Consider the following 17,878-nt stretch of genomic DNA (forward strand, 5'->3'; position numbering starts at 1 on the left):
CGCCATTTGTTTTTACGTAGTTTCAAATTTATGGTATAATCATGTGATTAACATTAGGGATACCAGTACAGGGTAAAATTTTCCCCAAAATCGTGAAATGTTTTTTTAATATTAAATGTTAATGTTTGTGTAAAGTTTGTTACACGGTTCGGTTTTCCGGTTCAGCTTTCCTCATTTGCATTGGTTTAAGTATTTTTTTTTTCAATGTCGGTTTTTTTGTATATTCCAGGTTACGATGCACATCATAACGCTGAAGACTGCGAAGCTGGCCCTTCCACACGAGCTGCAGCTGCCACTGAAGGCAGCGAGGACCCTGCCCCGTCAGGAGAGGCGGTGTTGGAGTAAAATCCGGAAGGCCACCCCCCGCGCCTTCCTCACCGAGGTGCGGCGCGCCTTTATAAGAACGAACGAGCGGCGGAGTCGTCCATTTTCGTCTGCTACTCGCGCGCACATTATCGCGGACCCTCTGCCCATTTATTTCTACCGTCATTTTGCTGTTCATTTTCAAATAAATGTATTTCGTTTAATTTACTTTTAATTTGAACTATTTCCAGTACGTTTTTATTAGACTACATTTACGGCTGTATCTTCTAATTGCGTTGACATAGAAATTTGATTTTATTACTGCTTAAAGGTATAATAGACCTAAGTTTTTGATGTGAATATCAATTATTGAATACCTACATTACATTTGCGTTCATGAGTAAAGGGGTTATAAGATTAATTTTTTTTTTTATATAATGTAATAAAAAATTCATGTTTTTCGTAATTATTCCCGTATCTGTTTTATAAGATATTATTCTGTCTTCTGATTCAAATTCAATTTGAATCTGAATCAGAAGAAATAGCAATTAAAACCGCATATTCTGAAACTAGCAACTACTTGCAAGGGAATCACAACCTACAAGGTACTCCCCACGTCCTATAGCACAGACAAAGAAAAAATTGCTACAAGCAACATTTAAAGATACAACATAATAAAACAATTAGGTTTGTTCGAAGCCCTCGGTGCGCGAGTCCGACTCGCACTTGACCTTTTTTGTCCTAATTTTACTGTATTTTCTATTATTATTTACCATTGATTGAAATGATATCTAAACTTTAGCCTTGTTTTTTTATAAAAAATATATGAACTGGGATATTTCGATATTTGTGGTTAATTGCGAGAAGTGTAAAAGCAAAAGTTGTAATAAATATTTTAAATACCTACAACTTTACCATTAAACTTTATTCCGCAGTTATAGTTTTTTTAATCCCGATCTCAGATCGATCGTAAATAACTTTTCCTCTAATTTTTGTTACCTATATTCTCTTCCGTTTGAAATTGATTTCATTGTTCTATAATATTACTTTTATGTTTCAAAAGTTAATAAAAAATCATGTTGAACAATATTACTTTGTTAATTTCAAAAGTTAATATTAAATTAGTGGTCCACTTAGGTCGTGCACATGGCCCAGGGGGGGGCATGGCCCATGACCCCCATGACCCCCCCCCCTGGATCCGCGCTTGTACCGGCCGGCCGCCCGGCTATATATTTTATACCCGTGCGAAGCCGGAGCGGGCCGCTATGTTTTTATATACAACGTTCACAGTTTTTCTGTAGTGTATTTACTATTTAGTATCAGCATTGCACCCGTGCGAAGCCGGGGCGGGTCGCTAGTTAAGTTAATAAATAACAAAATCTTTTCAAATCTGTCTTTTTCTTCATAAACCTATCTTACAAAAAAATACCCAAACATTTATAGATATTTTGCCAGTTTTTCGGATAAAAAGTTTTTGTAATAGTTGGCAACATTGACGTAAGGATTCGCCATCTCGTTCGGGTATACGCCGATGTCGTCTCTAGTACATTCTCCCTCTACGTTTGGAATATTATAATATGTGGCAACACGAACAAAAGGGCAAGGCGCGCGGGGCGTAGCAGCGGGCCGCGGGGCCGGTGCCCCCTGCGCGGCGGCTTGCCCAATGCCCGTCGCGTCAATTTTAATTTTAAAAACGTCTGTGCGCGTTGCGTCCGCTCGCGCGTATCGTAAAGTGCCGAAACAAAATAAAAATTAAAAATTAATTTACTTTATAACTTTACAAACACATCGATTGTTATCCTAATTTTCAAACGTGAAAATGTCTGTGATAGGAAAAGTGCTTGTGCCTAATGTATCGGCTATAAAATTTGGAAAAATAAGCACGTCATTGTTATCTGTGAAGTATAATCGTAGTTATTTTACGTATACACAAGAATTGTCCCAGCCTTTGGATAGGAAACCTGAATTTGTGACCGCAAAGGAGGCGTTCGAAAAATGTTTAAAATCTGGTAAGAATTATTTTTATCGCATACACGTAACACGTATACCGGCTAATAATAAAGTTAAGTTGTATAAATTTAAATAACAGCAGAATCGACCTTGGTATTATTCTTTTGTTTTTTTTTATACAGTTTCCCTTCTTCTGTCTTATTTAATTTGTTAACATATCCGGTCATTAATTATATTCGTAGCAGTTTTAGAAAATAAATTGCGTGAAGGCGTTGAATATAGATATTTTAATCCTTAATTTCTTATTAATTCATATAACTCTAATGTCTCTAATCTACGTTATTAATTTCTCATATTTAAGGAGGTAAACGCCACGTCTCTAAGTTTAAAAGAAATAAAATTACAATATCCTTAAATTTAAATGCTGTTTTCCTCATGATGTAATTTTCTTTTATTATTCGTTATTCAATTTACAAGCTGATTATTTAATTCTTTGATTTCTTGACTTTTTCTTTCCTTTTATATAAGTAAGAACCATAAATGAACAACAAATGCTATTTTAGTTTGCCTTGCTGGACAATTAATCTATTAGGAATCTAAGTACAGTTTAATATGGGTTGTTAATTGTGCTGTATTGAACCTTGGACCTTGTAATACACATCAATAGCTACCTATAAGAATGAATTATTAATTAGAATGCAAATTAAAATTGACAGTATTGCACAAAATAAAACATCTTTATATTCTCTATCAAGGATTTATTTACTGGACTTTATAAGCTAATATTTTGGTTTAATTTAGTTGTAATTCATATTAAATTTTAATAGTATTTTAGACGATTATTGTTCATGTATAAATCTATAACCTGTACAAGTTAACTTGAGACTCGGCTGGAATGCAATATTATAACATTAGTTTTTCCTCAAAAATATTACTACCCGAAGTAACTAAAACTGGTTTTTACTAAGTTTAATTACATTCCATTATTTTATTCATTTTGGAAAGGTATTTAATATTTATAATATTAGATTGAAAATAACGTCATTGGCTCAGGTCTCAAGTTAATTCGTACAGGTTATATGCTATAGTCTAAGTTTGTTAGCATTTATTTAAGTACCTACTGACCTGATCATGCAAGTTTTTATACAAACAGATAACAAGTGATTTCGTTTATATTCTTCTCTTTTGATTAAAATTATTGTAGATCCCTACATAGTATAAAACAAAGTCGGTTGCCACTATCTCTCTTTCTATGCATTAGAAATATGATATTTGTGCTTTTTTAGTGTTCTTGGTTGTAGGATGAGAAACAAATAAAAATTAAAACTGATGAAAAATTGACACTTTTTCAAAGGATTTTCACGATAATTATATACCTAAAAAAACTTGTGTACAGCTCAACAGGTTTACAACCACAGTGATAATGCAATGAGATAGCTTAACCACAGTATTACAATATTATTTCCTACAGTAAGGAATCGCCTTTGATGTCGCGCGATGCCGCCGCCAGCGTAGGTACTTACGCTGCCACACGAAAATACGCTAGGGTTGCAACAAATGGGAAATAAAACAATTGTGATTATTAATATTATGATGAAATCTTTATTCATATGTACATTCAAAATAATTGCGATTATTAAATCTGATGTAATTATTTGTTCATAAATATATAATTACAGATATTGCACTGCTAAATATTATTTACGTGGACACTTTATTTTTGGATGTTCTTAATTGTATATTATACCATTTAACTAAGTAATGCATTCGCATTGGGATGTACAATCTGATAAGAAAATAATGAGGACAACATATACATAGCTTTGATTTTAATTCAACAGATACAATTAATACAATCTTTCTGAAATATTGTTTCCTTCTGGGATTTCAATGTAGATTTACATCCGTAAACCGAACAGTTTGTGCGCGCCATAATAGAATATGTAAGTACCTATGTATAATAAAATTATTACACAAAAAATACGACTGCGTCATCCTTTCGCGCTAGGTAAAGCAAACTAAGCGTGTTTGCTTTACGCGGCCCGCGTCGCCCGACCCCCGCCAGTTCCCCTCCGTTTCTCTGCACAAGTACATTCGTCGCACTACTGTAGGAAATAATGGTAATACTGTGGCTTAACAGTTTGCCTTGTTCAAAGAATAAATTGGCCAACCTTGTGATTGTCAGAGAATAGGGTCAAATTTAGCGTTTTGTTCACATTGCAGTTGTAAATATTATCAATTGTGAATACTGAATAGAATATCTATTTATGCCTCCGGCTTTCTTCATATGAAATAACTGAAAAAAGCTAGTCATTAATCATTATCTGTAGAAAATCTTTCCAATACACCATTGTTACTTCACCGTTAAAGGCTGAAAATTCAAAGAGTTTTTGTATGAACATACAGATATAAACGTTACTAATATTTTAGTGATGTTACAACAAAAAAAATAATGTATAATATTCATAGATCATACATCATTTATAATGCATAGAGAATTTTCTCAATATGTAACATACTTTATTATTTGTAAAGAATAAAACATTGAATTTTCTGGCTGAATAAACAGGATGTTTACTCAAGCTGTTGACTGGGTACAAACAAGTAGATAATAATCCTAAATGTAATATAAAGATTCTCTAATTGAATTTGTCACCAATCGCGACATTCAATAAGAATAAAATAATATTTTCACAATAATTTTAGCATCCATATGATGGTTCCTAATACATTTAATTGCATAGTTATAGGTACCTACCTAACTAAGCACTCAAACTCAAACATTTATTTATTCAATTAGACTTCTTTTAGAAGCACTTTCGAATCGTCAATACATATTTTTAACAATTACCACCGATTCGGAAGCAACAGAAACTCCATAGTTGCTCCATAGTTCATAGTTGCACTAAGCAGTTAAATGTTTTTTCGCAAAATATTTTGGGTTCCAAGTTTTTTTGACAAAAATAACTTAGTAGGTATATTGATGATACATTATAGCCAAACAATGTGACCACAAGACTTGTAATAGGTACTTATCGTTGAGGCTATCCCTCGTGACCTTAACGGAAATCGTATTAATAGCAGTATAGGTACTTATTACACTGGGGTCTATAGATGTATTATGCTAGGCGTCCATTAGAGGCGGATCGGGCCGGGCCGCATCGCAACGGGCCGTCTCTAATGGACGCGCTGTTTGCTCCTGCGTCCACCTGTACGGGGCGCGGCGGACCGCCTAGGCGGATTTTATCTAACAGACGCTCGCCGCTTACATCCGCCTGCCTGCGTCCAGCCGGCCGCAGCGCACCGCCGCGGCCGGCAGAAATCCGCCTGCGAAGCGATATCCGCCAATGCGCCCGCCCCGACCCGATCCGTCGCTAATGGACGATGTTTCATACAAAACATAGGCCGGCGTATTTTTGCGTTGCGATGCGGCCCGGCCCGATCCGCCTAGTGGACGCCAGCCATTATTGTTACTACAGTTCATGTGCATACATATACATAAGGTAAAAATATTTACGGCAGGTAGTTCAATAAAAACTTTAGGATTGTTTTGTTTGTGAATAACAACATAATGTAATATTGTGAAATACCTACTTAACCGAAAACTTGCCAAAAATACTTGAAGTGATAATATGTTGGAGACTTAACTTTATTAATAAAAAAATAAAAATCAACTAAAATTTTCTTCCACACCCGAATTCCATCCTTCTCTGTGATGTACATAAAATTATTTGCTTTAAATATTTATTTATTTTATAAAAGTTTATCAGTTCTGGCTTCTGCTTTTTGCGTATATACGGAACGTAGGTACATATAAATTATATTGAGTCGTTGATAATATTCATCTTAGGTATTATTGGCAACTAAATTATGTTTTGTACATTCATTGGAGATAAGATTATGTTGCTAGTCCGGAGTGTGTTTACGAGGTTTATATTTAGATCGAGAGTATTATCACTTGAGATGCGTGATAAAATTATATCAACCAACGGATATTCAAATATACTCATGAAATCAACCTTTTTTTTACATTTCTTAAATAGGTTGGTATCTAAGTATACCCATAGACAAATATAATGGTATAGGTACCTATATAATATATTATATTTTAAAAACCAAAACGAAGCCACAACCGGCTTTTATAATGCAAATTCAAAATAAACTCTATACCTACGTATCGCAAATAAAAAGTAATTTATATACCTACCTACCCACATACTTGTTTGTACGAGTTACGACACGGCCGGCGTTCATTAACCTCTGAATTTTGTGAATACATAAATTTGCATTATAATGCATTTGGATATTTAAATACGTTTTAATAAACAGATGATTTGATCTGAATGCGAAAAATACCTAGACTATTACGTTTATCGTCTTAAAACAATACCAATTACGTACACGATAATAATGATCAACGTTAAATTTAAATACGTTATCTTTTAATACCTCTAGGCTCTATCTAAATAGTCTTACCAGAAAACACCAGTTAGACTAAGTTATTTGAAGACTTCACTATCTACCTAATTAATATTGTTTTTTAATTAAATCAATTAATATATTTTATAAGATGCCGAATGCATAGTGCATACTAAAGATTAAATAAAACAAGGCATCGTAAAAATTATCGTAATATCCAAGCACCATAAAAAGATATAAGAATAAACGTTATTACTTCGAGGAAAAAAATAAGTAATGGTTCATTACAGCAATGTAATTGCAATAATAATAAGGTTAAGAGCCGACACACCCATAGGTCATTCGCGATAGAGTAAAAATATAAAGTATATTGGCCTTTGAAATCAGTTTATTCTGTTATCTCGTTTGACGCAAGTGATGTAATTAAATAATGTTTGTGTCGATGTTATTGGCGTCACTAGGATTCACATGCGGCTTCTGTTATCATTTGAACACTTATAATTTGAAAGAAAGAAAGAAAGATCATTTATTTGACTCCACAATAATAACAAACACAATTGACACAGAATACAATACTTAATTAAAATTAAAACAACACAACATGAAACAAAACAATACAATTATAATAAATGAAAGAGTAAAATAAAATAAAATGAAGCCGAAAAGTGGAGCCAAGTCAGGTAGCCACTCAGCATAATTTGGGCCAATTTGCTCGCATATTGTATTATAATCAACCAACTTATACCACTTATAACTCAAGAATGGTTAAATCTAAAGGTTTTTTGGGTTTTAAAATAATGAATATGCAACGCAATGTACAGTTCGCCTTATATATAATATATAAAAACTCAAGATAAAAAATATTTAAATTGTGCTTAAAATCATTCAAAAGTCTCGTAAATAATATTCATAATCATAGGGCGCCGGGCGGTACAAAGTTCACAAGTCGGCTATGACCTAGCCCGTAGCCGCTACATTCACCTATTTTAAAACCCGACTTGTTTATAAGCGCTACTATGTTGCAGACTCAGAATATATAAGTCATCGATAGAATGCCATGTGCTCTAAATCCGAATCTGATTTTAGATGAAGATGATGCTATCAATTTTGCATCGCAATTCGCGAAAGTGGAAACTGGAAAGTTCTTCAGCTAGTATTTGATTATTAATAAAAGAATAAGCTGCGATATCGGTATAGGTATCTTGTTTAAAAAAGTACTCACTATATTAAAAAATTATTTTTATATCGAAATCTTTACGTCATTAAACTTGTAAACAACCTTCTAACTACTTCATGTTTCGATGCAATGAAATCGGATAATAATAGATCATTATTACCTACAAACAGCATTTAATTCTGTAATTTCATCTAGGTTCATATAATTATGTTTAGCCGTTTGTGTGTAAGAGCAACAAGCTACTATTATAGTATCTTTACAAACGTCAAATTTTAATAGAAGGAGAAAAGAAGAAAATCCTATGGATTATTGAAAGTTTAAATATTGCACGAATACTTAATGTTAATACAATCGAGTTTCTTGTAGGTTCTTCTCGGAAAAGACATTTTGAATCAATGCTAGTTAAAAAGCAACCATACATACTTGCAAAAATTAACTTTTCATGACTTATTTACAGGCCAAACAGTATTTGCGCAAGGCGCAGCGGCGACCCCCGTTCCCCTGCTCAACGCAATGACAGACGTGGGTAAAGCTGGCTCCATGAAGGACATTAAGGTGGTCCACATGCACACGGAGATGGAGGCGAAATACGTGGCTCCGGAGTGCAAAGATATCTTCAGGTTTGTACAGTCCAAACCCCATCTATATCTAATATTATAAAGAGGAAAGATTTGTATGTAAGTGGTAATTATAATATTATATATTATAGGTTATTATACATCAGTCGAATAACACATAAGCTATAGGAATACTTGATTTAGAAATCATATGGCACAGCTAATGTACCTGTTAAATTCCTTACACGTAAGGAATTCGTGTATTGTCCAGACACAAAAAAAATATCTTTGCGTAACTGTCTGTGTGAAGCCTATACATAAAATTAGCTTAACCTCATAGGAGCCAGTTATCACTTTTATCCTACAGTAAGACGATAGTAAGCTTAAAGATGTGTAGAAGCATTAACTTCCAAGGTTTGTTACTATCTAACTTGTCCAAAAACTTAGGCTTAAAAATCATCGAGTTGAGCTGATACTAACAATCAAATGAGACTTTACATTTGAAATTAGATGTGTAGAACGTGGTAGAATGAACAACGAACATACAAAAATATGAACGCTTTTCAATAAGAGTAACAATTTTCAGAGCAATATTTACGTATAGAACGTCACCTCAAAATTGTATGCAATTCGTTCTTTTTTACATTGCATTGACCAACGGCATCGACCTTCTCGCCAGGGAATGTCAAAGTTTCAATAAACCTGCTTTACATAACTTTATAGGGGATTACCAATATCGCGTGCCAACAGTGGTAAAGTGATAATTGATAAGGAATATCTGATAATTGATAACGTCCATTTGACATTCCACTCGATCTCAAATATGCCAATTCTTGTATTATTGTGCAATCAGCAAGGGAATTATGGAAGATCTCTGAATTGATAGATGTGTTGGGAATTGAGAAGCTTACTGGTTCATTTGGGAAATTACCATGTCTATATTATATTATGTATGCTTAAAAGGACCCAGGACGCTTAAAAATAGCTCACATATCGACGTACCTAGTTACTGTAAAAGATCTACATCGCGATTCTTGCTAGTGTTGGGGCTTTAATGGAAATGCTCACGATGTAACTGGTATATACCAGAATTTAAGCGATGATATCTATAATATTGAGTCAATGCTAGTTCTCGAATTGGAATTCGAACGAAACGAAGATGTTGTATATCAAAATGCTTGCAAAAAATACTTAACTAATAAATGTTTTAACAAGTATGTTAGTTTTATACCAAAACATAGCTTATTTCATCTAGTAAAACATGAGATGGGAATTTTGGCTTGGGAAGCATAGTTCTACATAATATTTATCAATGCTATACACCCACTTAGTTACTATCCAACTTAAACATTTATTTATTCAATAAGATTACTTCTAGAAGTAGCTTCTCATCATAATATATGTCACTTACATGAGATACTTTACATATTTACTTCTGTATCTCACAGATCGGTATCGCTATTCATGGCGGCTAACGTAAGAAAGTCAGTCGCGGAAGGCAGATCTGATGCTATCCCCATCTTCCTGCAAGATATCCCCAAGCTGTTCCACAGGAAGATCATTCAGCCTGACATTGCTGTTATCCAGGTAATTAATGAGATACTCTTTTGTCGTTTTCTTTTTTGTAGAAATTATTGTGTTGTGTCATTCTCGGTAGTAGCGTTTTATTTAGCGTTTAGCTACTACATATTACGTATTCTGTGGTTTTAATGTTAGTAGAAGCAGCAGCATAAATGCAGCATATGCTGAGAGATCTCTCTTTCTGTACCACGCGTTTTTGTTACATTTTAGTTTTAAGTTATTTAGTTACTTTGTTTTTATTTTTCGTTCAACAGTTGTTTGTTTTCTTTTTCAACTGAACAGTGTGGTACTACAATAAATGCTTTCTATCTCTCCATTCTTAAATTGTAATGAAGGCCGTGTAGTAACGTAATATACTCCTCGTTTCTATTAGGTTACATCAGTTAAATAGACAGATTAGACACTAAGCAAATAGGGTAGAATACGATACCGAGAAGAACTATTAATGTATACATTTGTGACATGATGATGATATTATTTTTGACGTGATAACGTTTTTAAAATCGTTTTAGTCGGGTGACATGTTCAAAAACTTGTGTCACACCAAAACCTCACGAGCGCGATCGCAGGTATAACGAGAGACACGGACCGATCTCCCGTCTCATCTCGAGCGCTGCCACCAATAAGACGTTATCACGTAAACATCTCGATCGTAAACCTACTTTACAAACAACCAATTTTTTTTATTATGATATGTATTTTGTGTTAGGTATCACCCCCAGACCAGCACGGCTACTGCAGCTTGGGTACCTCTGTCGACTGCGTTAGATCCGCTCTCGTTAATTCCAAAACTATTATTGGTAAGTCAAAACACAACTTTTAATGTTGGCTTATAGTTTTTCAGTGTGTGATTTAAAAAAAAATATAGTTGTACCAAGATGTGCTAGAATTGTAAAACCTTAAATTCTGATAACTAGGACAAGCTGATTGGGAGAATTTAGTTACATGGAACCAGTTTTGTTATAAATATACTGATCTTATTCATTTATAGCTGGTTAAAATTATTAATCCAAAGTCTTATAGATTGTGACTGATATTTGGTCGTAAACTAATTGAACGAGAAATATCAAAAGTTCAAAGACATCATGAGAAGTTTAATAAATTAGATATTTATTGAAATTGATAATTTTGGTTTTATGGCATTCAAAATGCTTTATAAATATAAATTTATTTTTCTATTCTTTATAAATTTATATTTATACTTAGTTAAATCATTTTGAATGCCATAAAACCAAAAATATCAATTTCAACAAAAAAGGTCGTGTTCCATCGTTACAATATTGTATTCACTGAAAAGTGTTTCATATTGGTTGAGATGGTTGTTAATATATAATATATAATAATAGATGGCGCGCGGTGTGTCCCTTAGACACATTAAACCGAGAATAGAATAAATTCGATCGCTCTGGCGGGTCAAGACTGACTGAGTTGGTCAGGCATCCGCCCCGGAATGGCGCGAAAGGATGCGGGTTCGAGTCCCGCCTCGTGATCGAATTTTTTCTATTCTTTATAAATGGATATTTATTATTTCTATCCCACTAGCACAAATCAATACACACATGCCTCGTACATTCGGTGATGCAATCATCCATGTATCGCACGTGGACTATGCTGTAGTGGATAACACTCCTCTACCAGAACATGGCGGAAAGCCACCAAGTGCTGAAGAGACCAAGATCGGACAGCTTATTGGGGATAACCTGGTGGAAGATGGGGCTACGCTGCAGATGGGTGAGTAGTATTGGATACTTTATTGTACACTAGATTTCCACCCGCGGCTTCGCCCGCGTTTTCAAAGGAAAACCCGCATAGTTCCCGTTCCCGCGGGATTTCCGGGATAAAACCTATCCTATTTCCCGGGATAAAAAGTAGCCTATGTCCTTTCTCGGGTATCAAAATATCTCTATACCAAATTTCATGCAAATTGGTTCAGTAGTTAAGGCGTGATTGAGTAACAGACAGACAGAGTTACTTTCGCATTTATAATATTAGTATGGATATATACCAGGCATACAAAAACGAAATACAATAATTAAAAAAAAGACACGAAAGCACATACATACAAAAGTTCGGCCTTATTGCTTAAAAGCAATCTATTCCAGGCAACCCTGTTGGCTGAATGTTGAACGTGAACGCGATGGCACAAAATAAATAACAAGAATATGAATAAGTAATTCATACTTAGTTATATACTTGTGCTATAACAATATATTGTTACTAGTGAGGAGATAAATAAATAAATAAATATTTCAAGACATTTTTCAAACATGGCACGATCTGATCCCATACTGAGCTTTCGCTTGTGTTATGGAAAGCAAATGGCTGATAAAAATACATATATAATATTAAATAAACACTAATTTAGATAATTAACACAGACACAGAGCAAACATCTATTTTTTTATTATTTGCCCTGGGTGGGAATCGAACTGACGATCTCTGGCTTGGAAGGCAGGGCCACTAGAGTGCGTTTCACGAAAGAGTTCCCCTGCCGTTATGTTGGCATACCTGACTGTCAAAAACGAAAATATTTTTTTTTAATCAAAAATGACAGAGAAAATATTCTATTCATACATCCCTGTGGAACACCAATGTTAATCGACGTCCTGTAAAATCTTTCTTTATTAACAACAATATTTTATATTCAATTCTGAAAGCATGAAGCTATCCGGATACGAGCTAAACCTTTAATTCCATATTTATTAAGTTTACGCAATAATGTGGAATGTTCTACACAGTCAAATGCCTTGAGAAAGTCGCAAAATATTCCCAAACAGTTTTCAGATTTATAACAGCTACTTCTGAAACTGGTTTGGTAGTAAAAATATTATTCAATTTGTTAATATTCAGCGATTTTTTTATTTATTTTCCCATGCTTTATGTTAATAATTTGTCAAAAGCGGTATTCTGGCATCAATGGTGAATCAATGGAGACTGTAGACAATTAAAATGTTACTTAATTATTTATTTATTTTGCAACTTAATACAATTTTAATTCAATTGGTTAATAATATATTTATAGGTATCGGCAACATCCCGGATGCTGTGTTATCATCTCTCAAGAACCACAAAGACTTGGGTATTCACTCGGAGATGTTCAGTGTTGGCGTCGTCGATCTTGTGAAAAGGGGCTGCGTCACCAATAACAAGTTAGTGACGTCATTGATTCCTTTATTTAATTGATTTATTTTAGATCAGGTTTTTTGACAAAAAAAATGTATATTTAAAGAAAAAAATCCAAAAAATTGTCGGCCTATTTAAACACAAACTCAAACATGTATTTATTCAATTAGACTTCTTTTAGAAGCACTTTCGAATCGTCATTACACATTTTTAATATGTATTTACCACACAAAGGTTAATAATAATTTGCAGTAAATAATAATCTTAATTTAAGAGAAAAATATACTACTTTTAAATTAGTTTTAGAGAAAAATTAAAATTTTCGGATTGAAAAAACACGGATCAAGCTTTAAAAAATGTCGAATTATTTTTTAATTTTAATTCATACAACTTTTTACATTGTGATTGTGTGTATGTTTGTAAACCTATATTAAAAACTAGCGGTCCGCCCCGGCTTCGCCCGTGGTACATGTTTCGCAATAAAAGGTAGCCTATGTTCTTTCTCAGGGTCTAAAGATTGTCTGTGCCAAATTTCATCAAAATCAGTCCATATCAAAAAGTATTTTATGCGTGAAAACCATACATACACACATACATAATTACTTCCACTTTATAATATTAGTATAGATTATATTTTTATGTATTTGCAGGAAGAAAACCCACAGAGGCCGTATTGTTGGAAGTTTCTTGGTTGGCAACAGGGAGCTGTACGACTTTGTTGATAACAACCCCTTCATTGGTGAGATATTTTTTTATTTTTAACCGAATTTTCTAAAAAAATAGTTCACTATATGAATAAAAGTTGCGTTCCGTTTTGCATAAATAATTTTTACGAAAAGCTCTTATTCAGCAAATACGAATATTCGTATTCGTTGCATATCTAATACTAGCTGTGCCCTGCGGTTTTACCCGCAGTGCTCCACTCCTGTTGATCTTAGCGTGATGATATGTAGCCTATAGCATTCCTCGATAAATGGGCTATCTAACACCGAAAAAATTTTTCAAATCGGACCAATAGTTCCTGAGATTAGCGCGTACAAACAAACTCTTCAAGCTTTATAATATTAGTATAGATTTAGTGTAAAAAGTAAAAAAAGACGGGTTGCACTCCGGGAGTGCCGGCAGAAGTGAAAACTTGATTATTAACGTTGAGCATGTTTGATATTTTGGAATGGTATCCGTCTTACGCTTTTTCGATCAGGTCACGTGTCCTGACGCGAGTTTAAGATTTTATACCCATTACAGAAAAAGTGCTCAACGCCGATAAAGAAGTTTTCACTTCAAAAAATCGAAAAAACTTAACTTATGTTTATCCTTTTTTGCAGAAATGTTAGAAATAGACTACGTGAACAACACGCACATAGTGTCTCAACTGCCCACCATGACTGCTATCAACTCGTGTATCGAAGTTGACATCACCGGCCAAGTGTGTGCCGACTCTATTGGTAAGACTTGCTTATTTATTTTGCATACTTACATAATCTATACATATAATAAATCTGTAAAAGGGTCAATTCTGTACATTGAAAATATTGAAAAAATAAATAGCAGGATCGATACCAAACCCAAATATGTGATTAACAATTTTTGTCTGTCTGTCTGTATGTTCAGGTATCACGTGAAAACTTACGGTTCGATTTCGATGAAACTTGGTATAATTATACCTTATTATCCTGGGCATAAAATGGGATAGTTTTTATCCTGAAAAAATATGTTGAAAAAATAATTCTTAATTTTTCAAATCGGACCAATAGTTCCTGAGATTAGCGCGTTCAAACAAACAAACTCTTCAGCTTTATAATATTAGTATAGATTACAAATTAGCCTACTATATTACATACCATAATAGCATGGCTAGATCGTAATTTTCAATAATGATACTAGTTAGGTTCATTATTATCGGTAAAAAAAAATTGGTTGTCTGTAAAGTCGGTTTACTGACGATTGAACGTGACAACGTCCGCTTGTGCTTCTTTGTCGCTCGTTCCGCGCTCTCGCTTGCACTTCAAGCCTTACATGGAACGCCTCAGAGCGAGGTAACGCCGCATGAGTCATGTTTTTTCGTGCGTGCAGGCTCTATCGAATTATAAGACGTTGTCACGTCAAAAAAAACTTTTATAACCACGAATAAAAGAATTCTATCTATCTTGTTTTTGCCAGGTACCCGCATGTACTCTGGTTTCGGTGGGCAAGTGGACTTCATTCGCGGCGCGGCCGAGTCGCTGGACGGACGCGGGAAGCCGATCATAGCGATTGTGTCCGCTACTAAGAAGGGGGAGAGTAAGATTGTGCCTACGCTTAAAGTTGGTGAGTGAAAAACTCGTTAAATAAACAACAACATAAATTTAGCAAATAAAAAAAATATCATTTTCTGCCCATTTTGCCAATATTCGCCAATAAGATACTGAATTTGATATTGCGTGTTTTATGGTTTTATAAATATAAGTTTAATGAAAGAGCGTGTGTGCCGAGCACACGTCTCAGAAGTGAAACTATATTGGCAAGATTCAAAGATACCAAAATCGTCGCTTTACTCCATGATGTGACCTTGAAATTTTACTCTCAACGCGCTTAAAGAATATACTACATATATTCATAATCTACTACACACCTTTTTAGTTTTTACTAATAATTTCATAAACAAAAGATGATAATATTTCTTTCTTTTTTCACCATAGAAAATGCTTGATAAGTAATAACCACAGACATGTATATTAATAGACTAAGCGAGTGTACGTACTTCCCGTGTCCAAACTACGTTTATGAAACTTACTTGACGCTGGCCTACACTCAGTCCGCGCTTACAGTTCGCCAAGGAAAGACGTGAAGCTGAATAAAGTAAAATGCCGAATTGCGCCGTTATAAACTGTAGAAACTCCACAGCTGTGAGTGGCCGAGTTAGCAGAGATGTTTCCTTCCACCGGTAAGTAATTTTCTAATCAGAATATGCACTATTTATTTTAAAATCAAATAAAGAATATCTGTGGAAAACGATCGTGACAAACACGGATACCAAATCATACGAAATGATTCGGAATACATTGCGGCTTTTACTTGGCACGGTAAAGATCGCGTCGTATGATAACAAGCAATGAATAGCGTCTTCTCATTTTTCTGTTCTCATTTTTCTGTCAAATTTTGTGGTTAGTGATGTTCATTTGATGCAACAGTTCTCGATTCTAATCGATTTTATAATCGGACAGAAAAATGATAATTTGAAGGAGCAATTTTTCAGAAAAAAAAGGCATAGATTTTTTTGTCATTTAATACGACTTGACCTAGAACTTTTAAGTATTTTAATACAAAGGTACTAAAAATAAATATTATGACATGGACGCCATTAGTTAAAGTGTCATCTTGGGAGTTTTTTAAGAAAACTCCTTATTGCTTAGACTATGTTTGTTTTTTCAGTTTTCCAAGTAACCCGAACATAAAAGAAAAATGGATCGATGCAACGGGACATAAAGATTGGTTTCCAACAAAATATAGCACAATTTGCTCTAAACATTTTAATAAAGCCAGCTTTGTTGAAGGAAAAAAGCTTCGACTATTGACAAAAACAGCCTATCCGACAATTGATATACTGAAAACGATAGTTGATGAAGAGGTTAGTGTGCTCTTTGTTAAAAACATAATCTTAGGCATTTGAAATGCGTACCTATTTACAAAGGTACTAAAAATAAATATTATGACATGGTCGCCATTAGTTAAAGTGTCATCTTGGGAGTTTTTTAAGAAAACTCCTTATTGCTTAGACTATGTTTGTTTTTTCAGTTTTCCAAGTAACCCGAACATAAAAGGAAAATGGATCGATGCAACGGGACATAAAGATTGATTGATTGACAGTTTCATTACTTTATTTCGATGGCCTCTCTAGTACGTAGTACATGGTAACTCAATGGGCATATGTAAGAAAAAGCTAAAACACATTAGTTTACTTGTTAGAATATTAAAAGGTTTATAACTTTATTTTATCATCCCTCTGTCTATGGTAATTATCATTTTTCTGTCTTGAATCGATTTAGTAATCGATTACGATTCATTTATTTGACTACCTCTTAGACATAGATCTAGTTTGATCTGATTTCTTTCGATTTACTTCGATGGGATAGGACGATACTAGAATCGCCCCGCGAGTGGCGGCCTAATCGATTTAGCGTAAAATGAAATTAACATCACTAAAAAGCGCTCGTGACGTCATAACGCGTCAAGGTCAGTACAAAAAATATGACACGCTTGGTTTTCATACAGATCGCGGTACTTGCGTTGTCTACTTAAATATACATGTCTGTGGTAATAACCAACTGTTATAACATCATGCTAAGACATTCATCTTATAACTTAATAATTTTGCTATAAACAATTTAACAAAATATTTTCAAACCAGGTGCCGGAGTGGTGACAACCCGAGCCCACGTACACTACGTGGTCACCGAGCAGGGTATAGCCTACTTATTCGGCAAAACATTACGCCAAAGAGCATATGAACTCATCAAGATCGCTCACCCGGACCACCGCGAAGCCTTAGAGAAAGCAGCCTTCGAACGTCTTCAGTGCATGCCTGCGCCTTAAATAAAGAAAAAAGTAATAAAAACTGTCAAGTGAAACTTCTTTGGCAAGATCCAAAGCCAAAATCGTCGTTTTACTCCATGACGTGACGGTATTGCCATGACGCGACCTTGAAATTTTACTCTGAACGCGCCTAAAGAAGTTTCACTATAAAAAACTGTCATCGTATTCATAGAACCAACATAGAACATAGAACGTA

General features: G+C 34.3%; 1 protein-coding gene across 1 annotated transcript; it reads left to right on the forward strand.

Annotated features, from left to right (window-relative positions):
- The first annotated feature begins 2,000 nt into the window (after positions 1–2,000).
- Positions 2,001–17,744, forward strand: LOC149477843 (succinyl-CoA:acetate/propanoyl-CoA:succinate CoA transferase). The gene is made up of 10 exons (XM_089709777.1): positions 2,001–2,312; positions 8,307–8,469; positions 9,855–9,993; positions 10,697–10,787; positions 11,530–11,718; positions 13,010–13,136; positions 13,761–13,849; positions 14,436–14,555; positions 15,271–15,417; positions 17,498–17,744. The coding sequence occupies exons 1-10, from the start codon at positions 2,123–2,125 to the stop codon at positions 17,680–17,682; spliced, it is 1,440 nt and encodes a 479-aa protein (XP_089565903.1). The 5' UTR covers positions 2,001–2,122; the 3' UTR covers positions 17,683–17,744.
- Positions 17,745–17,878: the final 134 nt, after the last annotated feature.

The sequence above is a fragment of the Colias philodice genome, chromosome 23, assembly GCF_061535455.1.
Source record: "Colias philodice isolate Cphi_HAF_F1 chromosome 23, ilColPhil1 Martin Lab GWU primary, whole genome shotgun sequence".
Classification (NCBI taxonomy): domain Eukaryota; kingdom Metazoa; phylum Arthropoda; class Insecta; order Lepidoptera; family Pieridae; genus Colias; species Colias philodice.

Bases quoted from the DNA above. Each gene is read 5' to 3' on its own strand.
- LOC149477843 (XM_089709777.1), top strand. From the start codon at position 2,123: ATGTCTGTGATAGGAAAAGTGCTTGTGCCTAATGTATCGGCTATAAAA. The intron at 8,470-9,854 runs GTTTGTACAGTC...TGTATCTCACAG, and splicing joins GAGTGCAAAGATATCTTCAG to ATCGGTATCGCTATTCATGG. The intron at 15,418-17,497 runs GTGAGTGAAAAA...TTTTCAAACCAG, and splicing joins TGTGCCTACGCTTAAAGTTG to GTGCCGGAGTGGTGACAACC.